The sequence below is a fragment of the Phytophthora cinnamomi genome, assembly GCF_018691715.1.
Source record: "Phytophthora cinnamomi strain GKB4 chromosome Unknown Contig104, whole genome shotgun sequence".
Lineage (NCBI taxonomy): Eukaryota > Oomycota > Peronosporomycetes > Peronosporales > Peronosporaceae > Phytophthora > Phytophthora cinnamomi.
The window spans coordinates 1,282,384-1,308,347 of NW_027151037.1; the positions used below are offsets into that span (position 1 = coordinate 1,282,384).

The following is a 25,964-nucleotide window of genomic DNA, read 5'->3' on the forward strand; positions in this document are numbered from 1 at the left end:
CGGAGACACGGGACGCATGAGCGGTACAAAGAGGCTCTATCGCCATCCATCTATTAGTCGGGCCGTCGCGCATACCTGGTGCTCCGCCCCTAGTCGAACTCGTCCTCGTCAAAGTCATCACCATCGAACTCGTCGTCGTCGTCATCGTCGTCCTCAAAGATCACTCCGTCTTCGTCTTCGTCGTCGTCGTCGTCGTCGTCTTCCCAGTACTGGAGTGAATGAACGCGCACACAACAACAGCGTCAGCGCACCACTTCAACCTCCTCAGCCGTCTCAGGCTGCTACCGTGCAGTACTCACCCCGTCCGCCCGCAGCGCGTCGTTCACATACTCCATGAACCTGCCCAGCCGCTCGACGTCCTCGGCCGAGTACTGCTCCTGCGTCAGGTCCACCAGCGGGTCGTACGTCTGCCCTCAGCAGCAACAGCAACAGCAACAGCAACACCAACAGTCACGATGAGTCATCATCCAGACGTGTGTCCTCCTCGTAGCAACATTGTCCTCCGCACCTCGGGCGAGAAGTCCACCTCGTTGACGCGGCCGTGCTCGATCAGGGCCGCCACGTCCTCGTAGCGGCGCTGCCGCATGACGGCCACCAGCACGGGCTGGAACGTCCGCTCCGAGGGCCGCACGTCGTGCTGCGCCGTGACGCGCCGGAGGATCTCCGCGGCCTCGTCCACGCGGCGCGCGGCCACCAGCGCGCGCAGCAGCGCGTCCACCGCCGGCAGGTCCACGAGGACGTCGTGCTCGCGCGCGGCCGCGAACAGCAGCAGCGCGTCCTCCAGCCGCCGCTGCCGCAGACACGCGTCCAGCGCGTAGATGGCGGCCAGCTGCGTGGCGTCGTCCGCCGCGAAGCCCGGCTGGGCCAGTAGCCCGCACAGCATCTGCGCCGCGCGCGGGGCCTCGTGCGGCTGCCCGCGCTTGGCCACGAGCAGCGCGAGCCGCTGCAGCAGCCCCGGGTCGCTCTGCTGCGCCGGCTGCAGCTGGTCGAAGGCGGCCAGAGCGCGCGACGACTCGCGGCGAGCGATGCAGCTCTCCAGAGATACGTGGACGTCTTGCGAAGGTGCGGGCGACGCGCGCGCCGCCGCCGAGATCGACAGCCCGCGCTGCAGCAGGCGCCGCAGGACGCCTCGGCGAGCGGAGCTGCGCAGCATCAGCATCGGCTGAAAAATATTTGGCAGCGCAATGAATTACAATGTGGAGGGATCGCAATTTGGAGGTGATCCACATAGCAACCATCCGAAAGGCTATTTCATACAAGAGGTATCACTAGATAGAAATATCTGGTCTTCATCCGCTCCTGATTGGTCAATAAATAGAACGAGTTTTGTGGGCCAATCACGGCCGACGTTGAACTGCTCAACGCTTCGCTTGCGTATCAATTTTCGTAGCTCTTCGAGCAGCCAACGCTAGCATGGCTCCGCGGCCGGAGTCTCCTGCGGCCGGCGCCGGCCCGAGGGCTCTGGGCGCTGCGATGGAACATACGAGCGTGGACGATAGGGACTTGATACTGCAGCACGTGTTCGTGATGTTCCGGCACGGCGACCGGTCCCCGATCAGCCGCAGGGTCAGCGCCAAGGTGGCCATGACGCAGCGCGAGACGGACTTCTGGGTCTCGCGCCTGGCCGAGCTCAGCGTCGTGGGCGCGCTCAACAGCGGCACGCGCGTGGTGAGCCACCACGCCGGCGACTGCGGCGAGCCATGCGGTGGCCCGCAGTTCGACGTGCCGCCGCCCCAGCAGGGCGGGCGCTGGCCCTGCGGCCAGCTGACGGCCAAGGGCATCGCCATGATGCGCGACCGCGGCCAGCAGCTGCGGGAGCGCTACAAGCTGTTGCTGGAGGACGCCGACCCCGTCCACCACGTGCACGTGCAGTCCACCAACATCCGGAGGACCATTCGCTCGGCGCAAAGTGTCCTGGCGGGTCTGTTCCCCGAGCACTTCGTCAACGTGGACGCCGGCAGCCAAATGGGAGCCAACGAGAGCTTGCTTCCGGACAGCAGGAGGTTCTTAAGCCACGTGCAGTCGGACAGAAGGAGCAAGAAGGACGAGGTGCTCATAATCCACGCGGACGACTCCAACAGCCTCGCGCCGCAGCACTCGTATGAGCTGTACCGCGACCTGGGCAAGATGCTCGCGGACGAGCTGCGGCAGCACGCACCACCGGGCTTTGCTGAGGCCTCGCAGAGGATCAGTACCATCATTGGAGCAGGCTCCAGCAAACTCGTCGCCTGGACAGGGTGTAAGTTTACTGTTGGTTGAATTGGTGGGAGCGTGTGGGGTGGCTAACTGTTGAGGGATATTGTTGTTACAGTGCGCGAGGTGCTGGTCTGCCGCCAGGCGCACGGCTTGGCCTTCCCGGACGGACTCGACCAGCAGCTCTTCGCACAGATCTGCGAGTACGACGCGTGGCTGTGGCACCACCTGTACGGCAATCTGGACTTCTGCCGCGCCAGCTTCCGCGCCGGCGTGCAGCGCATTTACTCGTACCTGACGGGGGTCGTGGAGGTCAGTACCCTGTTGTCCGTTGTCCATTTTTCTTTAACCCATCCGCTTACGCACGCCTCTTTTGCTTGCCGGAGCAGGGTCAGACCCAGCACAAGCTGTTGCTGTTCTCGGCGCACGACAACTCACTCGTGGCGCTCGTGAACGCGCTACAGCTTCAGGTGCCGCGCGTGATCCCTCCGTACGGCGCCATGCTGACCTTCGAGCTCTTCCGGCACCGCGTCACGGGCGAGGTCTACCTGCGGGCGCTGTTCGAGGGCGCCGAGGTGGCCTTCGCAGGCCACGAGCACGCGGCGCTCTGCCCGTTCGCCGTGTTCCAGCAGTCGGTGCAGAGCTTCCTGCACGGTTCGGCTCTGTGAGTTGAAAAGTGTTAATACCGATCCACCAATAATGTCCTCCATTGTCCTCTATTGTCTCTATTATCCTCCATTGTTGACACGCACGACGTCTGATTCAGATGCGGCGCCCTACGCGGATTGGTCGGAAAAGGGTATGCACAAAATAAATTACGCATATACATTTCTGATTCGTCCAGGAAACACCTAAATATTATGGCCCTGGTCCAAGTACCAGAATCTGTTCTGTACTGAAAGCTAAACGTTTCGCTACCCGGCAAAACTGAGGTGGTATATAGTACTTTCCGTATGTTCGGTTGACCTGTAGAGTGTGTGGACATCACGTGCTCTTTAAGCCCCAAGAGCACGCGACGTCACTAGGCAACCGCGTGCCAGTGACAATTGACTTGACGGACAATGGTGTGGAGCACAACACCATGGTTGGTGACGAGTGAAGGCAAGGTCGTGGCGGGAGAAGCTGCGGTCACCGGAAGTGTTGAAGCTGCGAAGAGTCGGTTGACGTTGACAAGATCGAAGATCGCAAGGAGAGCAGACATGGAGGGCGAAGGACAGTGGCGAGTATAATCGCCGGGCGAGGCGACGCAGACTGTAGGTAGGCGGTAGGTATAGGCGGCGGGGACTAGCTAGGAGAACTCTGTGTGTGCGGCTGGCCTCACATCTCTCAGTTGCAATTTGGACGGGAGTAGTCCAGATAAAGCAGCTAAATAATACGCGTAGTGTTTTGCGGCAGGGGCCAGCACTACCCAACAACAGAAGAGGTTCTTATCGTTTCGTACTGCGGCCAAGGGGGTCTGCGAGGCGTGCGGGTCATTGTAAGGTAGTGCTGAGTAGTTTAGAGGACGAGCAATGACGAACTTAATGTGTCACAGGGTGGCTGGGAGCGTGGTTAGTGACCACGAGGGCGCGAGGGGACTATTGATGTCCTCTTGGCCGTGGAGTGCAGGGCCCGGAGTGGACCCGATGGGTGTGTCTACGCAGGAACGGTCCTCACTCAACCTTGTATTTACATTCGGGCTTACAGAAGGCGCGAGGACAGGCCCACAGACCTGCCCGGGTTGCCGGCTGCCTAACAATGTCCTCTCCCTAAGCCGGTCCCTGGTGCGGTTGACATCAATTGGTCCCCCGACGTCCGCGTCGGCGATGCAACGGTTCTAGCTCCTGCTCATGTACTTACCCTCCCCTCCGAGTTGGGTCTCTGCACTTGTGCAGCGTAGTAGTAAGTGAAACCGACAAGTGCATCGATGGGAGACACGAGAGCTACCAAAATTAGGTAATTATTTTGTCAATATTCGTATTTTTACAGAATGCACTCAAATATAGCCCTTTAGGCCAATACACAAGTGTTTAGGATTATCAAACACATAGTGGAAGGGGTGGTCCGATTCCAGCCAAACCGTCAGCTGCATCCAGAAGGGTGCGAGCTGCGCCGCAAGTTTCCGGTCCTTGGGCATGTCCTTCTTACCTAGAGCGCTTCAACGAGGCCCTTCGTGCGTTTTAGGGACTATTTTGGGTTTTTGATTGTTCCGCAGAACTTCTGAGGGCTTTTGGTGTCATGACACCATCATTCATAAAAATGACTAAATTCATGTAAACCGTCCACCCTTATTATACATAATAGTCGGGCCCTCAGTATAATAATTGTGGTGGAATGTTTTTTTGTCTAAAATCCGATTTCAAACCGATATTTTGTGCACAATACCGGTTCAAACTTTAAACCGAGCATACTGGAGGAGAGGTCTCGCTGAGATCTGCCCAAAACCAGTCTTTTTGATACATAATATGGAGATTTGTAAAGATCCCAGTCACTAAAACGCCAGTGCATGGCTAATCGCACGACTACTGTAAAACCTGTGATTATGCCGCCTCCCTTTAATAGTACCCCACCCTAGAAGGTTTAAACAACTGGGTGGGGACTTGCGATAGTGCCCCCTCCCTGTTTTAGTACCCCACCTCTGATTCAAATTATCAGAATTATTAGGTAACCGTAGATAAGCAAAAACCAACTTTGGCGCTTAAAAAGGTCTAGCCGGTTTGGTTCGATCTCTCTCATTGTCAAATTTGAGTCGTGACGATGACGCGCAAGTTCACCGTGGAAGATAAATTGGCTGTGGTCAAGGAGCTGGAATCGTTGAGTCTCCGTGCTGTCGCGAAAAAGCACAAACTTGACAGGAAGACGGTTCGTAAGTGGAGGGAGCATCAGCGAGAGCTTCACTTTGTGAACAGCAGAAGTTATCGCCTTCCTCATGGAGGGCGTTTCGTTGTCTCGGATGAGATTGAATTCACGTTGCTTGGGATGGTCAAGGAATGACGTAGTTCTTGCGCGCGGGTCACTCGGAACATGATCGTCCACTGGGCTACGAACTGAGTCGCTGAAAACGCTAGGACAGCACCAACGGGTGGCTTCAAACGTTCCTGGAGCGTAATAATCTTGTGCTCCGCCGTGCCACGAGCAAGCCCAAGCTGTCTCCAGAAGCTCCGCGTTCATCGACATCATCGGAGAGGCTGATCTGTAAGCAAGCACATGCGGCTTGTAGGACTCTTCCTGAATCAACAGTACCCACCTGTAATAGTACCCCATCCTAGCAGTGGGGTACTAGTACTCACTATAGCAGTGCCCCATGGGGCATAATCATAATAAGTCACCTGGGCCAGGGCCTAGCGGAGATTCAAGCGCGCATGCGTCGGTGCGTGGTCTCCGTCCGGCAGACGATGAGCCCACTTTGCAATCTTCCAGCAGACCCACGAGCGTCCACCGAGACCGATCTCCAACAATGGCTACACCCTCTTCAACCGGCAATAACACCACCGGTAGTCGCGACTTGACGCTGCGCCACGCGCTCATCTTCCACCGCCACGGAGACCGGACGCCCGTGCTCACGTCCATCGGCTCCAAGGTGCAGGCCACGCAGGACGAGAAGGACTTCTGGGCCTCCAAGGTGGCCACGCCCGAGCAGCTCGAGCGGCTACAGCAGACGGCCAAGCCCGTGGGCGCCGACGAGACGCAGCCACCGGTGATCCGGCCCTCCAAGGAGTCCCAGTTCCCGTACGGGCTGCTGACCCAGAAGGGTGTCGAGCACATGACAGGCAAAGGACGCGCGCTGCGCCAGCGCTACGGCCAGCTCCTGGGCGACGACGTCACGGCCCAGGACGTGTACGTGCTGTCTAGCAGCGTGCCGCGCACCATCGAGTCGGTGCAGTGTCTGCTGCGCGGCTTCTTCTACGACGACGAGCAGGGCAGCAAGGCCCCGCAGTTCTACGTACACACGTACGCGCGCAACGTGCTGGCACCCATGCACCCGCTGCAGGTGTTCAACGAGATCGAGCTCATTGTACACGATGACGTGCTCAAGCTCAGGAGCAAGATCGAGCGAGACGCCATGGAGAAGCTCGGCCTGCACCTGCGCGAGTGCCTCGGCGTGCCCGACGACCAGCCTCTGTCCTGGACGGCAGTGCGCGACGCGCTCACGTGTCGCGAGGCGCACGGCTGGCCGTTCCCTGACGGAGTCGACCACAAGATCTTCGAGCAGGTCGAGGCGTACGACACGTGGCTCTGGCAGCGACTGTACCACCGCAAGGACTTCTGCTACGGCGCGTTCAAGGACGGCGTGAAGGAGGTGTACGGCTTCGTGAAGTCGGTGGTGGAGAGCAAACAGCCGGCTAAACTGTCCTTCTTCTCGGCGCACGACAACTCCATTGTGGCACTGCTGGGTGCTCTGCAGATTGACGTGGGCTCGCAGCTACCCGAGTACGGCACTATGGTGGCGTTCGAGGTGTACGAGGACAAGGCCACGCACGAGTTTTTCATCAAGCCGCGTTACGAGAACGAGGAGGTGACTTTCGCGGGTCACAAGCAGGACCCGCTCTGCCCATTCTCTCACTTCGAGGCGCTGGCGCTCGAGTTCCTTTCCTACAAGGCCTAGACTGAACATGCTGTCAAGAGTGTGTATTTACTACTTCCTGGGTGTCATCGAAGCCGACCAGGTGTGGTTTGTAAGTAGTGGGCTGCGCGGAGTGCGGGCGTCACCGTCGATAGGCTTAGCCTTATCCTTCGCGAGAATATCCATGTAATCGGTGCCTTTGTACGTGGAGTCCTTCCACCACGACTCCGCTTCGTCATCGTCATCCTTGGAGCTCTTCTTTGACTTGGCGTTCTGCGAGCTCTTCTTCTTCTGGAACGAGGCCAGCAAAGTCGCCTTGGCCATCCTCTCCTTGGTCTTACTGCCACTACCGGATGCGGCGCCCCACCACGACGGTGGGGCGAGCCACCACGCACTCGGGTCCTTGGTCTCTTTATCCTTGGCTCCACCGTCGCTGCTTTGCTTGGGCTTCCACAACTCGAGGTTCTTGGCCTCGATAGCTTTCAACAGCGACTCGAAGCGCCAGAACTCGCTCTCGATGTACAAGTCTCGCAGCAGCTTCGGGTCCGACGGCAAGATGCCGTCGCGCAGGAACCGCAGGATGTGTCGGAACAAGCTCCAGTCCCGATCCACACGGAAGCAGCCACTTTCAGCTGCAGTGAGCGGGGAATCGTCCTGAACGAACGCGGCGAGCAGTGATACTGGGTCTTTCGAGGCCACAGCAACCGACAGCTCGAATAGCTGGCCGCCGACGTCCACAGTCACGCGGCGATCACTAGCAGCAGGGAATGCTGCAAGGTAGAACCAATCCGACGAACGAGAAGCGTCGAAACGCTCTCGCTCGGAGGTCAGCAGAGCGTGCTGCAGCAACAACTTGCGCTTTTCGCGTCTGATGAAGGCTCGCTGCTTGGCCACCTGGGAAATTCAGCGGCAATAGGTCAGCGTTGAGTAGAGCATTGGGTCATCCACTCCGTGCAAACGTCGACGCGCCACGCACTCGCTCGTACTGCAGCTCGAGGTTCTGCCGCTTAGAAGCCACCACTGTGCGGTGCAGCAGTGCCTGCTCCTCTTCTTGAGCCTGTAGAGCTCGCTTCCAGCGCGCTCGACTGTCGTCGTCGGTGATGCCGTCGTCAAAGAGTGCCTCGGTCGAGTCCGGAGCCCAAGCCGAGCCCTTACGAGGCTTCCGGGATGCCATTGAACTGCGCCGGGGACAGTTCGCGAGTGGCAGTTATAGGCAAAGAGCACAAGTTCCAGTGTCTGGAACGGTCGTGCTTAGTGATGAAGAAGGTGGCAAGTTAGAATGACCAAGCTATGGACTCCTACGCAGCACTCCCAGCTCTTCCCACTACAAGGGTAGCGTTGCAAGAAGTGCTGCCACTACTGAGACCAGCGTGGCGCTCTTCCGATTGAAGGTTGCGGTGTTGGTCTCCGACGACGAAGTTGATCCCGAGCTAGCAATTGCTGCTGCCGACTCCGATCCGACTGCAGGTCCCGGACCTGACATCGACGCCGATGACCCGATCGCAGTAGCGCATTCTCCTTCGAACGCGAGCGTGAGCGAGGGGTTGACACAGTGGGCGTTCTGAAGGAGACACGCGTTGCCGTACGTGACGCCGTCCGAGCCGCACTGCGGGATGAACTCCTTCGTGCAGACACTTTCGACGCAGTCTCCATGAGAGGCAGAGCCCAGAGCTCCAATGTCGTCCATGGCGGAGCTGCTGGTCGTGCTGCACTCGCCGCTAGATGCCACGGTCAGGGTCAGATCAGAGCACTGAGCTCGACTCAAGAAGCACTGGTTGCTGTAGGTCTGTCCGTCCGAGCCGCACACTGGCGCGTACACGTCCAGACACGCGAACTCCTGGAGGCAACTGGTTCCGCTTCCTCTTCCACTGCTGCCGCTAGCACTGGAGCACGATCCTCGCGCCACGATCTCAAGTGTGTCGTTGCCAGAAACGCATTTTGTCCGGTTAAATTCGCACTCGTTGCTGAACGTCTGACCGCTCGAGGCGCACATGGGGTCGAAGATGGCCAAGCAGGCGAAGTCGCAGCCCGAACTCGACTGCGAGCTCACCGCAGCCATATCGTTTCTCGGGGAGAACGGAGGGGTTCGTCGCGGGTTCGGAACTGGAGCAGCATCCCGACCAAGAGGATACTTGGTGGCCAACTTCAACACCACCTACCAAGCGACACCATGACTCACAAGCTTCTTGTCGGCCGTAGCATCACTCGCGGTGACAATGGCTCTCGCATTGTTTCAACGCTAACCGAGAGCGTTCATGACAGCATGGTACGAGGCGGCAGACGGTAGAGCTGTAGCCAGATGTGGCCATTCGTCATCGATAACGTCCTCGACGCCTTGACACGCATGCGGGAGATGGCTCTCTCTCACTCCGCAGTTCGATTGCATGGCATAGCTCGATCAACGCTACACCGCCCACCCAGTTCGTGCTCAATCTAGGAGTCCATGTTGCGGAGCTTGCAGATCCTCCAGGTCGTGTTGCAAGTCTCAGTATTGGTGCTGGTGATCGTTGCCGTGCGTCTGCACTCCTGGGTCGTCATCGAGTTCAAGTCGTTCGACTCGCCAAGCAGCGACGGTAATGCAGTGCAGCAGCTTGCGTTTGCACCCGACGGCTACTGCATGCGGCTCGGAAACGGCAGCTCGGAGTGCCAGCCGTTCCTGCACGCCATCCTCGAGAACTCGCATCAGCCTGACGTCTGGCCCAGTGCCGCCCCCGATCCGCTCGCCATGCTACCGACACACCTAGAAAGAGACAATGCGAGCAACGAAGACTCCGTGGTCACCCAAGCGCTGTCCTGCTGGTGCCAGACGCGAGGAGAACTCACCTGGTACATGCAGGGCGCGCAGAACGTGGCGTGTCTTGTAGTGCTGGAGACCACCAAGTACGCCATGGCGCTGTGGGGCTTCTTCGCGACGGTGAGTCTGGGGATGTCGGATATGTTCTTCCCGCGAAGCTTCACGGGTTGTCACGCGTTCGCGAGCTTCACGAGCGCCATGCTCGGGTTCCTGGTGACCGTGGCGTGGTGGTATTACAGCAGCACGTACATCGACCGCGACTACCTCGACGAGCTCACGCTGCACTGGCAGCACGGAGCCTCTTACCACTGCGCTCTGGTAGCATTCGCGCTTGCGACTGCTAATGCGCAGATCGCGTTCGATGCTGCGGGCCCAGCAGGGACTCAAAAGTTCACTCGTCGCTTTATCAGACCGACGCCGCGAATTGAACAATCGGATGAATGGGACCCGCTGTCCTGCCCAGCCAACTATCTCGTGTAGTGGAGGATGAAAGGATCTGGAGTTGTTGGCATTTTTTAACTATCAATGAAGTGTAAGTTTTGTAACCCCAAGTTCAGATTCTACCAGCAGTATCTTCGCCAAGCTGACAGCCACCCTCTTAGTCGGTAACGAGACTTCTCCTGTTAGCTTCGAGAGCCGTAGCTTCGCTATAACTGCGTCGTCGGAATACTCCATGCTGGCCGACTTCGCCCACATCTTGAGGCTTTCCCAGAAGCCACTTTCTTCAGAACCGTCCAAGCTGGATGCAGCCTTGTCAACGTGAGAATACTTGCTTTGGCTAGGCTCTGTAGTCAAAACGCTTAGAGCGAGGAAGATGAACACCACCACCAGTTGCAGGTAGTGGACGAAACCCATGGCCGAGAACGAAGATATGAAGTCATTGGTGTTATCGAAGCTTGGGGTCGTATGAGTGAATTGTGTAGTGATAAGATAACTAATTAATGAAATTTCCCGTTCTGATACCTTCGGAGACAGATCCCATAGTGCGAAAACTGGCTCAAGATTCGTGTAACTACTAATACGTGTATTGGATCCGATGGACCACGACAGCGTTAGACAGGAGGCGCCGTTGTGTGGTATTATCTTCTCTTTACTCAACACACATCGAACCGGCGTATACCAGCATACCTTACACGTATCACTCTGGTTCGCCATTATTTGCACATGAGTCCAACGAGACAATGTCCATCCATTATTCTTGGTAGCACTATGCACACCGGAAGCCTGCACTCTAGTAGATCTCCGCCATAATGTTCACCACGAGCGCCGTCCAGCCCGAGAACGGGTGGCACCGCTGTCCCTGGCCATAGTGCTGCTTGTCACTGATGTCGCCGTTGTACTGCTCCCACAGGTATCCTGTGCGCTCGTATTCGCGATAGACGTTGGCGATCACGTTCATTCGCAACGCAGAGTACGCCCTTTCAAACTCCTTCTGGAACGGGCTGCCCGTACTCGGTTGCGCGTAGTGGTGTAGCGCATCCAAAGCCAGGTAGTTGGCGTTCATCCAGATAGCTCCACGCCAGTACGGGTTGTCACCTGGCGCGTTCTCTTGCTCGTAGAACTGGTCCCGCGTTGACAAGGAGCGCAATCCGAACGGCGACCACAGGTGCGCAGGGTCCGTGATCTGCTTCAGAAGAGCAAGCAGCTTCGGAGAGTCCGGTGGCAACACCTTCAATAGCAGCGGGAACACGCTGACGTAACCAACGTGCTTCACATGCTGCAACTCTGTGGTGCGGGGAACGAACACGGGCAGCATCTGCAGTCCACCGCGACCGTCACCCAGCGGGAACATGAAATTAGGGTGACTCGCTGGGCACTTGACGTTCCTCGTCTCAATCTGTGCAATAGGCGCCGTAGCATCGACCACCTGTCCCTCCTCATTGCGGCAGCGGATGGCAACCTGGTATTGAATGACACCGTCCTCGCTGTGATCACCCACGTCAAAGTACGATTGAGCTTCCTCGTTCCAGTGGTGCTTGTCTAGTCCGGTGAAGAAGTGTTCACTGTTTTTCTCAAAGAGCTGCACATCGGCTTCCTGGCCGATAAAAGCAGCAAGCTTGGCCATCACATCGCTCGACCGAATCATCCATGAAAGCAAGTCCACATGCATTTCATTCTCACTGGGCACTGACGCGCGCGGGTAGTCGTCCAAGCCCGACGAAAGCGTGTTGGAGATCAGCTTGCCATCGTTGGGGTGGCGGCCGCGCCAACGAAAGCTCGCAGTGTGCGGCCCATATTGTGTCTTCAAAAACCAACTGTACCATCGCTTCAGGAAAGGGAAGATAGTACGCACGAACTCCTGCAAGTCCTTGTCTGAGTCAGCATTCTTGTGCCACTGCATCATTTTCTCCAGCGCGATCAGAAGTGTAGGCGGGTTAGCTTGCTCCACGTGCTGCACCAAGAATTCCGCTGGCACACGACGGCGCGCAGCTTGACCCAAGATCTGTTCCCGAGCAATATAGCCGTCCTCTTCCATAAGTCCAAGCCAGTGAGCGATCACGTCACGCGTAATGGTGTCATCGAACGCCGAGACACCAATCTGGTGAAAGCCTTCGTCCCACACAAAGCCTCGCGGGAAGAACGAACGCGACGGGACAGCTGTGAACAGCGGCTTCACGGGCGACTCAACGCTCTCGGGGTTCTCCGGGTCATGCTGCACCAGCGAGCTGCCGTAGAAGTAGCCCGTACCTCCAATCAAGTTACTGAAAGCAGCCTTCGCGAAAGCCACGAGACTGTCGTTGAACGGCTCCTCCTCGCCATCGTTCGTCGGCCACGTCTTCGCAGACAGGTGGAAAGCTTCCTCGAACTTCTCATCGAACTGCTGCGAGTACTCGGCCAGCTTTCCAGAGATGAGACTGTCAATCGGCTTCTTCACGACTTCCGCCGCGGTCGACGTCACAGCCTCATTGAACAGCACGTCCAGCACCACGTCGCCGTCCTTAAACGTGGCGACGTCCACGTCCACGATCGCCTGCACCACCACGAGCGTGCTGCCCTCCTCGATGAAGTTCTCCAGTTGGATCTCCTTGTCCGCCTTCAGGTCCTTGCTTCCTTCACCACCGGGCCGCTGGGCCAGCGCCACCAGCCTGTCCTTCACGTTGAGCACGTTGGCGTTCTTGAGGCCGGCGTAGTGCAGCTCCGCGGCGCGCACACTGGGGCGCGTCTTGAGCTGCACCTGCATCTGGAAGGCCAAGGGCGCCGCGTTCTCCTCCGCCTCCTGTTGCTCCCCGTCGGGCCCTTCACTCGCCAGCACCATCTGCACACACTGCTCGTCCCCGCACTGCACGCGCGCGGGCTCGGCCGCGACCTCCACGAGGTTCTGCAGCTTGAGGCGGCACTCGTTCTGCAGAGCCTCGTCCCCGCAGCCCAGGGCCACGTAGAAGAAGAGCGACACCTTGTTGCGCGGCACCTGCTTGCGCGCGAGCCGCTCGTCCCTGGGGGTCAGCGGCCCGGCCTGCACCCTGGCGGCCCAGCCCTGCGCCAGGTCGGCCTGCAGCCTGGCGTAGCTGGTGCTGAGCTGCAGGCGGTTGAATTGGTCCTCCACGGCCTGCCGCCCGTAATTGGTCCCGTCGTGCTCGAGCCAGCCGTAGCGTTGCAGTCGGTCCTCCTGGCGGCACTGGTGTCTGATTTGTGACACGTCCTCCAGCTGCGAGCCCCACAATAGTCCGGCCGACACAAATTCCGGTGCCGTGCGCGACCGCAGACCCAAATACAGGCCCGGCCGGTACGTGCCCCAGCGGAAGCGCGCGGCCGAATTGGTCCGCGTCAATTGGTCCAGCGCCGACGCGTCCAGCGCGCGCGAGGAAGCGCCCGGGGACGGCGCCGACAGGTCCATGGGCCCGTACAGCGCCGTGTACGTCGAGATGATCATGGCCACCAGCGACGCGCCCACGTAGACCATGCGGAAGCGCCGCGCGCTCTCCTCCGCCGTCGGGACCGCCATGGCCGATACCAGTATGTCGTCCACGTGTGCGCGGACTAAAAAAAACTGCGTCTCCCGAAATGTGCATTATCAAAAAAAAAAAGTGAACTCTCACAAACCTGCTGTCCGGTGTACCCTGTCCGTCCTGAAGACAACTTGACTCTGAAACGAGACAGTTTCCGCAGAACAGAGCAAAGTAATTGCTCCTGGACAGCTCATTTTCGATCCTCCACGTGGCGAGCCTTCACCTCGAGCGGGGGACGATGGCGCGCGGGATGACGATGACGCGCGCGCTGGCGCTGCTGGCGGCGCTGCTGCTGGTGGCCAGCTGGTCGGGCCAGGACGTGGAGGTGGCGGCCAAGAAGAGCCGCAAGGCGCCGCTCAAGGGCGCGGAGAAGCTGGCGCAGCTGCAGGGCCGCGTGCGCGACGGCGTCGTGCCCTTCACGAACGAGCTGTTCGCGCGCTACGCGGCGCGGCCCGACCGGCCGTACCACCTGGTGCTGCTGTTCACGGCCACGGCCGCCAAGTACAAGTGCGAGACGTGCGCGCAGGTGGCGCCCGAGTTCGAGACGCTGGGCGAGAGCTACGAGGCCGCCAAGCAGGTCAAGGTGGACACGCGCGACGGGCTCGAGGTCTTCTTCGGCGTCGTGGACTTCGAGGCCAACCAGGAGGCCTTCGGCATGTACGAGTTCACCTCGGCGCCCCACGTGGTGTACGTGGCGCCCGACCGCTCGCTCGACGCGGGCGAGCGCGCGCCCAAGAAGGCCAAGGTGGAGCCGCAGAACCTCTACAACGTGTACTCGCAGGGCAAGGAGGCCGAGGCCATGGCCGCCTTCGTCAAGCAGCGCACGGGCTTCGACTTCGCCATCCAGCGCTCCAAGACCTTCCTCTACGTGCTGCTGGCGGCGGCGCTGGGCTCCACGGCCGTCACGGCCAAGCTGGTGCTGAGCCACCTGGACCTTGTCCTGGCCAAGCTGCGCCGCAAGCAGCTCTGGATGACCGTGTCGCTGCTGTTCTACGGGCTGTCCGTCTCGGGCATGGTCTACTGCATCATCCGCAACCCGCCGCCCTACTCGGCCGACCGCAACGGCAACATCCAGTACTTCCACCCGCAGGGCCGCCAGCAGTTCGTGTACGAGGGCCTGATCGTGGGCGGCTACGACGTGGCCGCCGCCATCTTCATGATCTTGCTCTCGCAGTGGGCGCTGTACGTGCGCAACCCGGCCGTGCGCTACGTGTCCATCGTGGGCTGCGCGCTCGGCTTCTTCTTCATGTACCGCCAGATGACGGACGCCTACAAGTTCAAGAACCGCTGGTACACGGGCTGGATGGGCTTCTAGACGCGGCGGACTCGGCGCTGCGAACGCGTCGAGACGGTCGACGGACGACGACGACGACGACGACGACGCAGCCATTTTGCTGTTGAACCACGAGCGAGGAGACATCGAGAGAGAGAGAGAGAGTCAAGAGGCTGAGTGAATGAGCGAAGTCGCGCCTTGTAGACGCGCTGTTGCAGCAATACCCTCGAGCTCACATTGAACACGTTGTCACACGTTTAGTGCAGTTTGTGTGCGTCTGGTGTGGTTCGGGAGCCATAATCGTCCCAACGGGCCCGTCTCTGCTCCCGCTCTGCCCAATCGCAGCTGCGGATTGCATCCGTCGGCCCAAAATGTCCCAATCCGTCGCAAAAGCTGAGCTCAGTCGTAAAATCCGCCACGGGCAGCAAAGTCTCCGCTGCCTCGCCACCTCGTCGCCTCCGCTCCCGAGCCCGCGCGCGACCATGGAGGGCTGGCTCACCAAGCGCCGCGACCACATGAACCTCATCTGGCGTACGCTCCGTCCGCGCGTGCAACTTGCGTCTCCCACCTCGCAGTAGAAGTCCTAAAATCTATGTGTCACAAATTGTCGTTCCTTGTCTGCAGTGGATCGCTACTTCCTGCTGGACGGCAACCAGCTCCGCTACTACCGCAAGCGCGGCGACCCGGCGCCTCGAGGCACGTACATCCTGACGGACGCGTGCGTGGTGAGCCCCGTGTTCAACTCGGAGGAGAAGCACAAGCACCACGGGCCCGTCTGGATGTTCCGCATCACGTTCGCCGTGGGCGACGCCGGCGCCGGCGAGAAGTCGTACAAGAAGGACCGGTTCCTGGACCTGGGCGCCAAGAGCGAGGAGAACGCCAGGGAGTGGAAGCGCGCGCTCGAGAACGCCGTGCGCTCCATCCGCGAGCTCGTGGCGCACCAGAAGAAGCTCAAGACGGACGCCGAGATCTTCCCCACGCCCACGCACGTGCCGCGGCTGCTGAAGACCGACGAGGACACGGTGTCGCTCTTCAATCTGGACGCGGACAACGTCAAGGCGGAGCAGGCCTGGTGGCTGGCCAGGGTGGAGGGAGGCCTCCGGATCATGCAGGAGTGTCCGCTCGGGCCGAACGTCGCGGCCAATCTGTACGCGCAGCACGCAGCCACCACGAACGGACTCATCTTCAGTGCCCTCGTGGGCGCGGCCTTGAGTTTCAGTAGCATGTACTCGTTCGCGAACAATATGCTGCTGAGCTTCCTGACGGCGCTGGCGGCCATTGCCGTGTGCTGCGCTGCGGTGACGCCGACGCAGGCGCCGGAGATCCCGAGCTTCCGGGTCTCGCAGGTCGTGCACGGATCCCCGACGGAGGTCTTCAGGCTCATCATGAACTCCAAGAGATTCCAGAGATGGGACTCGGCCACGGCCACCATGCGCGTGATTCAGCAGCTGGACGACCACGCCGATATCGTCTACGTGACGCAGCGGCCAACGCACTTGTGGCCACTGTGGCAAAAGGCGCGCGACCTCGTGCTCATGCGCTACTGGCGCCGTGAGGAGGACGGATCCTACTTTGTCATGTACCAGAGCATCGAGCACCCAGAGTGCCGTGTGCGTCACAACTACGTCCGTGCTAACCTGCTGGGCGGTGGCTTTGTCATTGCTCCTCAGCGTGTTCCTAGTGGATCCATTCGTACGCTGGTTACCTACGTGCTCCGATACGACCCGGGTGGCTGGTCGCGCATTTACCACCAACTCGGTATGGATGTGGATCTGGTCATGCCGATGTTGCGCAGCGTTGTTGGCATCCGCGATGAAATGAGCGCCACGGACTTCGTTACACCTAACGTCTCGGTGGCACCTGCTGGAGAAGGCGAGGGTTCGGAGGTTGGCCAGGAAGATTCGGTCATTACACAGCGCACAAGTGTGGACTCCATGGGCGTTGTTATGGGCGTGCAGAAGCTTCAAACCAGTCTACCGGAGAAGATGTGGGCCGAACCCGATGCGTCGCTCTTTAGCGTGCGTGGCCACAACTACCTGAGCGACAAGAAGAAGATCCCGTCGGCGCCGGCAATGTTCCACACAGTGGGCGTGGATTTACTGTCGTTCGAGAGTGCTGCCGAAAGGTACAACATCTCTTCTCGGCCGGACAGCATTGGACGTACGAGCTCCAGATTCACATTCGTCGTGAACATGATCATCCCAGGACCGGAGAACACGTGCATGGTATTCTACTTCCAGCCCGTGCGTGACAACGTGTTCGAGGACGGCTCGCCCTTCTCGGAGTTGCTGAACGACTTCTTCGATGGCGACGACCAGTTCCGGAACTCGCGCTTCAAGCTCATTCCCACCGTCGTCGAGGGTAGCTTCATCATCAAGCAGTCGGTCGGCTCCAAGCCCACGCTGCTCGGCAACAAGCTGAAGTGTCCGTACCACCGTGGAGAGAACTACTTCGAGGTGGATATCGACATTTCGTCCAACTCAGTCGCCAATACTGTCGTCGGCATGGTGCAAGGGGTGACCAAGTCGCTAGTGGTGGACATGGCTTTCCTGCTGGAGGCCCAGACCGACGAAGAACTGCCTGAAATTATCCTCGGAGCTGTTCGCATGCAGCACATTTCGCTGGACAACCCCCGCCGGATGCCGAAGCTTTCGCCGTGAGCGTAGTGTATGAGTACTTCTCTTAATCTCAAGATTTCAAGATGACGGTGATAAAGCTCATGGTCGGGCATTTACACAGCGTCCAGCGGGCATGATCCTCTCCGTTGATCCTCGAGTGGAAAGGATCCAGAGAGGTGGGCAAGAAACGCGCTCCCAATGATCCATTCAATCGGTCGTGTTGTACGTGTACTCAGCACATTCATTTGGCTCGCTGCTTGCTGTGTGCTCATCGGCGGCGCGGCTAATACAGTTCCTATGGTGTTCCTATCCTACTACAAGCTAATAATTATCTGTACGTTGTATCCTATCCTACTTACCTAAGCGCCGAGAGCACAGCAAGATTTGGTTCGCGCTTGACCACCACCACTTGCCTGCTCGAAGCACGCACTTCCTGCTTGACCGGAGTTTCCAGTATCTTTTTGTTTTGCGAGGCAGCAACGTTCGCCTCTGTGGGGATGAAGTTGGCGTGGTCCCACACCGTGTCGCCGAGAGCGACCTGGTTCCAGAGGTGACTCACCAAGCTGGCATTGTGCAGATCAGCGTTATCGAGGAAGCGGAAGATTTTCGCGCTAACGCCGCTCTCCAACGGAGGGAGGGTAACTCCAAACAGAGGTAGCACAAACACCCGCTCAGTTCCGACAGAGGAACGTACCACAGCCGATAATGCAGCCTTCACGACGCTGTTGTTGATTTTGCATGCAAACGCGTACTGTTGCAACTCGCGCTCCTTCGTAGACCTCACACTGGGTGCAGCTCCGCTGTTGGCACCGCGTTGCTCTTCGCCCTCACCACTAAGTGGTGACATGCCATGGGGCCGTTTGGTTCCAACTCTCACTTGAGGTGTAGGCGGTGACGTGAACGGCACTGCCCTCACTCTCGATCGTACTGGAGTGCTGCTACTGCCACTGGAACCTGTGGAAGCCAGCATTCTCGACTGCAACCGCTCTGTGCGTTCGCGCTCGCGTCGGGGTGAGGCCTCGAATGGTGACGAGAAGTCTTTTTTCCAGGTCTCGCGATCGATTCGCATACGCTTCCGAACGCCCTGAAGAACTGGCGAAACAAAGGTCTCGTCGATCTCGTTGGCAATACGCGCAGGAGTTCCACCGACAGTCAAACCCACGGTTGCAACTCCGCTTGCGTGGGCGACACATGGAGCCTGATTCTTGCAGTCCTGTCCAAGGAGAAACCGTAGATACGAGGTTAGAGGACGCTACGAAAGCAATAGGACCGAGTCGGCGGCGGCGATTACGTACAATGCATCGGCAGTTTTCACCGCACGGCACTCCTGCCTGGAAGCATTCGCAGTACTTCTTTTGACAAGCTGACTTTTTGCAATGGCATCCGTGCTTGTGCATTTTCGTAGACAATAAGCCAGCTCTCAAGAGTTGTTGCCGCTGCTGGTAGCTCAGCTGACCCGATGGTGACAAGAAGGTTCCCGGTGAAGCCTGGCTACCTCCAGGTGCACCGGCAGATAATCGTCGAGTGGTTACTGGAGTCATTGAAGGTGTCGCGCCGATCTTGGGCTTGAACGCGTTCGGATTCTTCTCCAAACGCGCTGCGATAGCTTGCTGCCGTACCTCCTCACTCGCGGTTGTGTTCGAACAGTCAAGGCAATTGCAGCTCTCATCGCAATACCCACCACTGGCAAAGCACTCGCAGTACAACTTGAGGCACTTGGACTTTTTGCAGTTGCACGGGGCCTTTTTAAGCGCCTGCGCTGACACCACCACAGGTGTTAGGCTCAGTGGGGCCTTCGATGCTGATTGCAGCGATACTGCCAACGATGATGACGAGCCCACAGGTGCCGGTGTCTTCAACATACTGCTGTCGAAAGGAGTCAAGCAACTTGAATTGCTGGTTGCGGTCATCTGTGGTGTAAATACGTTGTAGCTGCCTTGTGGCGTAGCTATCGCCTCCCGTTTGATTTGCTTCGCTGGTGTTACAGCGAGCGCTACTGCCTGGCGAATACCGAGCGGGGATTTCTGCATCTTGAATCCTGAAATATTAGCCATCGAAGACGGCATCGTAACACAGTGCACTGCTTTCCGCTTCCTCCTGTTGCTGAACGGCGTCGATGGTGCTACTGACACCGGCTCCGCGGCTGGAATCAATTTGCGCGCTACAGGTGGCGATGGAGGTGCCGCCAGCATTTCGTCGTTCAGTTTTTGACTTGGAGCTAGCTTTCGAGGTGTGGGTGTCTTGAACATGCTTCCTTGCGGAGTTTGCCCGTTCCACGGATGCAGCGGCGACCGAGTGGTTGTGTGCGGTGAGGTTGCCGTTTTCACCGGCGTCTGCAACAGTTTACGCTGGACATTGGTAGAAGACGAAGCTTTCGTCATTTGGCGTTCCTCAGCCTTGCGTCGGCGAATGTACTTCTTCTTTTTGCTATACAAGTACACACCAGTCAAAACCGAGTCAGTTTACCTGTCTTGGAATGCCAGCATACCATGAAGCTATCAATTCGATGTAATCCACGGTACAAACGTACAGGCTGTTGTTGATTGCTTGGATCTCACGCGTGGGGTGCGAATCGAGCAATGATGGAGAAGCTCCAAATGACGTGTGAAGCTTCATCTTCATGACGCTATGGCCACCAAGCTTTGAGCGCTCATCTTTTCCAGGCGTGGCATTAGTAGACGCCTGAATGTTTGGGAACGATTCACTGAAGAAGTTTGGAGATGCTAGCACAGATGCCGACCCGGGGGCTGAAATGCCACCGCCTGCTAGAGACCCCGCCGATGACAGTCCCCGGTTGTTCTTCGATGTATTCTTTGGTGTCTTGAGAATCGTCGGTGTGCCATCGTGTACCCCGGTAGCTGGGCTTTTTGCTTGGCCGCCAGTGTGTTCCGGCTCAGGAAACGGTGGCAGTCTGTAAACGACAGAAAAGCAAAATGTCAGAATGAGGCTAACGCAGATGGAGCGATCTCGGCAAGCAGTCAACATACAATCTCGGAAGGTCGTAGGAGGTGAGAGCCACCAGCGGCGACAGTTTGACTGACATGAAGCTGTTTTCAAACTCCTCCGCCGGCATCAAAGGCGACAGCGAGTTGGCGAACGAGAAGAACGAGTCGTGCTCACTCGGGCTCGTCATGAGTCCGCTGGGCACGCACTGGATGTCATCCGCGTCAAGAAGCGAGGGCGTGGTGTCGACTCTGCGCGTCTTCTTGCCGGCAACGGCAGGCGACTTCATCGCTCCGCGAACAACCTCCCGCTCCTCGTCGTCGTCCGCGCGGTCGAACACGTCCTTCAGGCGGCGCGAGAGCAGCTGCTGCCGTATCGAGGGCGACGGCGTCCGCGGAGGCGTCGAGGCCGTCGAAGCCTTCCGCACCGGCCGAGCACTTGCCGCCTGCACGCTGTCTGCGTTGACTATTCCCTGCTTCACCTCGACTGCGACGGGCGCTGGGGGCTTCTCCTCGTGTTGGCCGAGCGAGTCGATGGCCTCCAACAGCCGCTTGGGGGCGCCCAGTCTCGTGGGGACGACGCTCCTGCTCTGCGGCGTCTTGGGCGCCTTCTTGCGGGCGCTCCTACCGCCTGTAGTGGGCGCCAGCGGAGACCTGAAGAACCTGGAGGGCGAGCACGCGGCGCTGGAGGCTCTGGACGACAGCGGCGGCGACGCCAGAGGCCCTAGCAGCTCCAGCTCCACGTCCAAGGGGCCGGAGAAGAGGCCGCGCCGGTGCGACGGCGACGGCGACGGCGACGGCGTCAGCAGCGACGACAGGCCCGCGTGCGCGTCCTCCGCGCCGAGCTGCAGGAAGTCGAAGTCGCTGTCGTGCGGCGACGCGTCGCTGGAGAGAACGCTCAGCGGCTCGTCGCGCTCGGGCGTCTGCGCCTCCTGCTCCTGCTCGGGTTCGTCTGTCTGCGTCTCGCTCCGAGGGCTCTTCGCTGCGTCTGCGAGGCTGCGGCGCTCCTGTATTGGGGCGGGCGGGGCCGCGACGTCGCCCCGCGCGGGACTGGAGTCGCCCATGGACTTTACTTGCTTGTATGGGCTGTAGGGGCGGCTCCAGGGCGGCTGCGGAGACGAGGGAGGCGGCGTCGCACGCGCCGGCGTCTGCTCTGTCGCCTGGCGCGCGTGGGGCGGGGCGGCGGGCGGCGGAAGCTCCGAGACTGCGCGTGACGATTCGGCGCAGCGGCGCGCGACTGACCTGGTGGCGACTGGCGCGCTTTGAAAATGTGGCGCCAAAAAGCAGCGAAAAACGACGCGGGAAAAGAACGGAGCATTTTAGGCCAATAGCAGGGGGATTAACTCTTGAATCCGCCAATCACAGCGAAGACGAAAGGTAGGAAGGGCGAGACAGTGTGAGTACAAGTACGATAGATGGTGTCAAGGAATGTGGCAAACGAATTGAATAGTTGTCTGAGGACTGCTTCAAGGTGGAGAGGACCCTGATGCACATCAAATATGGAGCGCTAACACCAGGCCGCACCGCTGGTGGATATGAATTGCTGGTCGACGGAGTCGCGTGCGAGCTGCTCAGTGGCGGTAGTACGAGCCCGAGGTGGAGCTCCAGCTCCAGTCCGAGCCCACCGGCCTGCCGACAGCGCAGGCGATGCGAGGAGCTACTTTGCCGCACACGGCGTGGAGGATGATGTTCCACTCGGGCGTGTTCTCGCTCGGCTGCGGGTAGTTGGGGTCGTACCACTCGCCCATGACCTTCTTGTCGCCGTCCAGCTCAAAGAGCCCGAGCTTGCCGGCCAGGTCGCCCTTCTCGCAGACCAGCGGGTTCTTGCCGTATGCGTCCGGGTTGCAGTTGTACAGCGGCGACTTGAGCTGGCACTCTGGCGTGCCGGCGAACTCGGAGTCGGGGCTGCACGCCTTGAGCGGGTCGTAGTGGTTGCCCGTGATGGGGAGCGCGCACTTCTCGAACGACTCGGAGTCGTAGTCGTTCGGCCACTTGACGTGGATGTGCCACTTGTACTGCGTCACCTCCGCCGTGCAGTTGCCGTTGAAGGCCATGATCTCGCTCTGGTCCACGTCGCTGAAGTCGAGGTCGGCTTTGATCACCGCGAAGGTTGAGAAGGGCCCGGCGTACTGCACGTTGATGGTGCCGCTCACGCCCGCCGAGTACTCGGGGTCGAACTTGTAGGCGAAAGCCGGCAGCGCGCTGTAGTCGCCGTAGTAGCTGCTACCTTCGTCGTAGTAGTTGCTACCTTGGACGTAGTAGTTGCTGCTCTCGTCAGTGTAGTAGCTGCTACCTTCACTGTAGTAGCTGCTACCGTCGTCGTAGTAGCTGCTACCTTCGTCGTAGTAGTTGCTGCCCTCGTCGGCGTAGTAGCTGCTGCCTTGATCGTCGTAGTTGTCCGAGGTGTACTCGTCGGCTTGGGCACCGAGCGCAAAGGCCGCGAGCGCGCAGGCAGCGAGGGTCTTGGAGCTTAGCATCGTCGGGTCAGGAGGCCGCTAAGTGTTGTTGGTGGAGCTTGGCAGATCGGGGAATGAGCTGACGGTCGCAGTGAGCAGCGCCCAAGGGAGGGCTCGAGGTAAGACATTCGCGCTCTGGTTCGACTTCGTCAGGATCGCGTGCCGCTTCGCCGTTCGCCTGAGTTGGCTTGGCTGTGAATCAGGAGCAAGCAGTTGAAGTGCCCTTGACCACACAAGGCGAACCTGTTGTTAAACCGCGCGTGGATTCTCGGCTGCGACCGTCTCACCACCTCGCAAGTCGTCGAGTTGAGCCGAGTGCAGTTCCTTGCATACCATGAAAAACCGTGATTACTTTGGTAGTTCGAAGGTGCGAGTTGCTGTCGCGACCTGCTTGTACAGCATCAGCAACTAAAGTACCGATGCAGAGGCTCTCGCAGCGTCCGTCATGTAACGTTAGTTATCTGTTCGTTTTAGTCCGAATTGCATCCTCTTTTGATCCCAATTAGTCCACCGCTACTATTCCGAAACACAAATCACACAAACTGACTCGAATGCAGGACGCGGCGCGGACGTCGGAGGCGTGGGCGTCGCTGGCGGACTCGCTCGTCATGGACGCTCGCTCTGTCGATGCGCTACCGCGCTGCGACTCGACCGATGCGAGTGCGACCAAACCGCGCGACCGGAAGCGCGTGCGCCGCATGCAGGTAGAGCTGCCGTTCTTCCGCCACCAGGTGCACGAGCTCGAGTTCAAGCTCAAGCGACTCAAGCTGCAGCGTGTGTCGCCCGTGGCTGGCAGCGTCAAAACTGAGCTGCACTCGCCGCGGTCGGTGCAGATTTTGGTCCAAAAAGGGTCGGCGGCGGACCAAAACTCGGTCTGGAACGGCATCGCGGAGCGCCAGCTCAAGGAGCGACTGCGCGCGGAGCAGCAGCAGCAGCAATTGAAGCAGACGCACGTGGAGCTGCTGGGCCTGTCCGTGGAGCTGCAAACACTGCTGCGGAAGTGCGACGAGCATCAGGTCGAGTTGACAGGGGTAACTTCAAGTTGGACCATTCCGTGACCGGCGACTGATGGAATTTGTGTCGTTGCGATTTATAACGTGCAGCATGAAGTGGTGGAACGAGTGGGGGCCGGAGTGCAGTCACACCGTTATTGGGACTGCAAAAAGGATCTGCCAGAGGACATATTTGCGGACCAATTGTCCACCGTCGCGCGAATGCGACTACAGATGCAGATGCAAAGTCCCAGTAGAGCACTATACCCTGGGTCTGGGTTGTCCTTGGGTCCGGAAATGGTCAGGTGGGACCCGAGCATCAAGGCCGGCTTCAAGCTGGAGCTGCAGGGCGGGACTGTCCTACCGTTCGGGCTGGAGGTGGCAGCGGATGCGTATTGGCGGTTCTTCGGGCATGCGTGGGAGACGCGAGTCGCGCGAGACGAGTCTGACCTGTCGGTAAGTTTGCATTGCGAGCGTCTATCATTGAGGGTGACTTGGGCTAAAGGGAGTTGCAGACAGATACGATAGCGCGGTCTTTCAATGTCCAAGCGGATTTCGAGGGCTTCACCTCCAAGGTGGCCGGCAAGTACACTGCCCGGAGATACGTGGATGAGGATGGCACGGTTGTCGTCGCGTGGGCTTCCGTCGGCGACATTCAGGAATTCGACGACATTAGTTTCCACGGCTTCCAAATCCACAAAAAAGGCTATTTCAAGTTCCGACGGGTTCCGAGACAAGGCCCTGGATCGCACTCCACTTCGACCGTAGTGGAGGCCTCACTGGAGACGATTCCTGTGTTCCATGAGAGTGTTACAAGCGCCGACAAGGCCCAGCAGACGCGCACCTTCCTCAGCGCGCTCGACAAGTCGTTCGTCAAAGTCGACAAGGTCTTTTGCCAGCGGATGGGTGCTCTGCTAGTGGAGTTGGACTGCAGGGCCTCCTTTGGCCGCGAAGCCATGCTAGAAGCTCGGTGAGGTCGATCAAAGTAACCACGTCTGGGATCAAAGTAGGTTCATTCACATATATCGCATCGACTTGAGCCCGTCGCAGCCAAGAATCCACGCGGTTTAACACGACCGGTTCACTTTGTTGCGGTCAAGGGCACTTCAACTGCACCTGATTCACATCCATGGTATAACTCAGGATACTTCGAACGGCGAAAATGTCACCCAGCTCAGCTAATGCAGGCGCTGCTCACTGCGACCGTCAGTCCATTCCCCAATTTGCCAAGCACCACACACCAACAACCACACCTCCTCACGACCTCCCGATCCAACTAACAATGCTGAGCTCCAAGGTTCTCGCTGTCTACGCGCTCGCGGCCTTTGCGCTCGGTGCCCAAGCCGACGAGTACACCTCGGACAACTACGACGATCAAGGCAGCAGCTACTACGCCGACGAGGGCAGCAACTACTACGACGAAGGTAGCAGCTACTACGACGACGGTAGCAGCTACTACAGTGAAGATAGCAGCTACTACACTGACGAGAGCAGCAACTACTACGTCCAAGGTAGCAACTACTACGACGAAGGTAGCAGCTACTACGGCGACTACAGCGCGCTGCCGGCTTTCGCCTACAAGTTCGACCCCGAGTACTCGGCGGGCGTGAGCGGCACCATCAACGTGCAGTACGCCGGGCCCTTCTCAACCTTCGCGGTGATCAAAGCCGACCTCGACTTCAGCGACGTGGACCAGAGCGAGATCATGGCCTTCAACGGCAACTGCACGGCGGAGGTGACGCAGTACAAGTGGCACATCCACGTCAAGTGGCCGAACGACTACGACTCCGAGTCGTTCGAGAAGTGCGCGCTCCCCATCACGGGCAACCACTACGACCCGCTCAAGGCGTGCAGCCCCGACTCCGAGTTCGCCGGCACGCCAGAGTGCCAGCTCAAGTCGCCGCTGTACAACTGCAACCCGGACGCGTACGGCAAGAACCCGCTGGTCTGCGAGAAGGGCGACCTGGCCGGCAAGCTCGGGCTCTTTGAGCTGGACGGCGACAAGAAGGTCATGGGCGAGTGGTACGACCCCAACTACCCGCAGCCGAGCGAGAACACGCCCGAGTGGAACATCATCCTCCACGCCGTGTGCGGCAAAGTGGCTCCTCGCATCGCCTGCGCTGTCGGCAGGCCGGTGGGCTCGGACTGGAGCTGGAGCTCCACCTCGGGCTCGGACTGGAGCTCCACTTCGGGCTCGTACTACCGG

General features: G+C 59.1%; 11 protein-coding genes across 11 annotated transcripts; 6 read left to right on the plus strand and 5 right to left on the minus strand.

Moving 5' to 3' along the window:
• Nucleotides 1-89: 89 nt before the first annotated feature.
• Nucleotides 90-1,159, minus strand: IUM83_06163 (mitochondrial protein; the record flags this gene model as incomplete). The annotated part of the gene is made up of 3 exons (XM_067930346.1): nt 90-209; nt 300-407; nt 509-1,159. The coding sequence occupies 3 exons, from the start codon at nt 1,157-1,159 to the stop codon at nt 90-92; spliced, it is 879 nt and encodes a 292-aa protein (XP_067782741.1).
• A 254-nt stretch (nt 1,160-1,413) lies between these two features.
• Nucleotides 1,414-2,861, plus strand: IUM83_06164 (putative histidine acid phosphatase; the record flags this gene model as incomplete). Its single annotated transcript, XM_067930347.1, has 3 exons — nt 1,414-2,239; nt 2,312-2,505; nt 2,583-2,861. The coding sequence occupies 3 exons, from the start codon at nt 1,414-1,416 to the stop codon at nt 2,859-2,861; spliced, it is 1,299 nt and encodes a 432-aa protein (XP_067782649.1).
• Nucleotides 2,862-5,629: 2,768 nt separating this feature from the next.
• Nucleotides 5,630-6,778, plus strand: IUM83_06165 (putative histidine acid phosphatase; the record flags this gene model as incomplete). The annotated part of the gene is made up of 1 exon (XM_067930348.1): nt 5,630-6,778. The coding sequence occupies one exon, from the start codon at nt 5,630-5,632 to the stop codon at nt 6,776-6,778; it is 1,149 nt and encodes a 382-aa protein (XP_067782735.1).
• Nucleotides 6,779-6,808: 30 nt separating this feature from the next.
• Nucleotides 6,809-7,910, minus strand: IUM83_06166 (uncharacterized protein; the record flags this gene model as incomplete). Its single annotated transcript, XM_067930349.1, has 2 exons — nt 6,809-7,630; nt 7,713-7,910. 2 exons carry the CDS (start codon nt 7,908-7,910, stop codon nt 6,809-6,811), a joined length of 1,020 nt encoding a protein of 339 aa, XP_067782732.1.
• A 150-nt stretch (nt 7,911-8,060) lies between these two features.
• On the minus strand, nt 8,061-8,795 carry IUM83_06167 (Protease inhibitor protein; the record flags this gene model as incomplete). Its single annotated transcript, XM_067930350.1, has 1 exon — nt 8,061-8,795. One exon carries the CDS (start codon nt 8,793-8,795, stop codon nt 8,061-8,063), a length of 735 nt encoding a protein of 244 aa, XP_067782648.1.
• Nucleotides 8,796-9,179: 384 nt separating this feature from the next.
• IUM83_06168 (uncharacterized protein) lies at nt 9,180-10,010 on the plus strand (the record flags this gene model as incomplete). Its single annotated transcript, XM_067930351.1, has 1 exon — nt 9,180-10,010. One exon carries the CDS (start codon nt 9,180-9,182, stop codon nt 10,008-10,010), a length of 831 nt encoding a protein of 276 aa, XP_067782650.1.
• A 751-nt stretch (nt 10,011-10,761) lies between these two features.
• On the minus strand, nt 10,762-13,473 carry IUM83_06169 (Mannosyl-oligosaccharide glucosidase; the record flags this gene model as incomplete). The annotated part of the gene is made up of 1 exon (XM_067930352.1): nt 10,762-13,473. One exon carries the CDS (start codon nt 13,471-13,473, stop codon nt 10,762-10,764), a length of 2,712 nt encoding a protein of 903 aa, XP_067782565.1.
• A 242-nt stretch (nt 13,474-13,715) lies between these two features.
• IUM83_06170 (magnesium transporter protein 1-like) lies at nt 13,716-14,792 on the plus strand (the record flags this gene model as incomplete). The annotated part of the gene is made up of 1 exon (XM_067930353.1): nt 13,716-14,792. One exon carries the CDS (start codon nt 13,716-13,718, stop codon nt 14,790-14,792), a length of 1,077 nt encoding a protein of 358 aa, XP_067782832.1.
• A 440-nt stretch (nt 14,793-15,232) lies between these two features.
• On the plus strand, nt 15,233-17,410 carry IUM83_06171 (uncharacterized protein; the record flags this gene model as incomplete). The annotated part of the gene is made up of 2 exons (XM_067930354.1): nt 15,233-15,281; nt 15,375-17,410. 2 exons carry the CDS (start codon nt 15,233-15,235, stop codon nt 17,408-17,410), a joined length of 2,085 nt encoding a protein of 694 aa, XP_067782588.1.
• A 313-nt stretch (nt 17,411-17,723) lies between these two features.
• IUM83_06172 (Metallothionein-like protein) lies at nt 17,724-21,374 on the minus strand (the record flags this gene model as incomplete). Its single annotated transcript, XM_067930355.1, has 8 exons — nt 17,724-17,990; nt 18,063-18,201; nt 18,352-18,581; nt 18,664-18,731; nt 19,050-19,127; nt 19,716-19,795; nt 19,899-20,279; nt 20,356-21,374. The coding sequence occupies 8 exons, from the start codon at nt 21,372-21,374 to the stop codon at nt 17,724-17,726; spliced, it is 2,262 nt and encodes a 753-aa protein (XP_067782589.1).
• Nucleotides 21,375-23,317: 1,943 nt separating this feature from the next.
• On the plus strand, nt 23,318-24,732 carry IUM83_06173 (uncharacterized protein; the record flags this gene model as incomplete). The annotated part of the gene is made up of 3 exons (XM_067930356.1): nt 23,318-23,782; nt 23,870-24,214; nt 24,274-24,732. 3 exons carry the CDS (start codon nt 23,318-23,320, stop codon nt 24,730-24,732), a joined length of 1,269 nt encoding a protein of 422 aa, XP_067782571.1.
• Nucleotides 24,733-25,964: the final 1,232 nt, after the last annotated feature.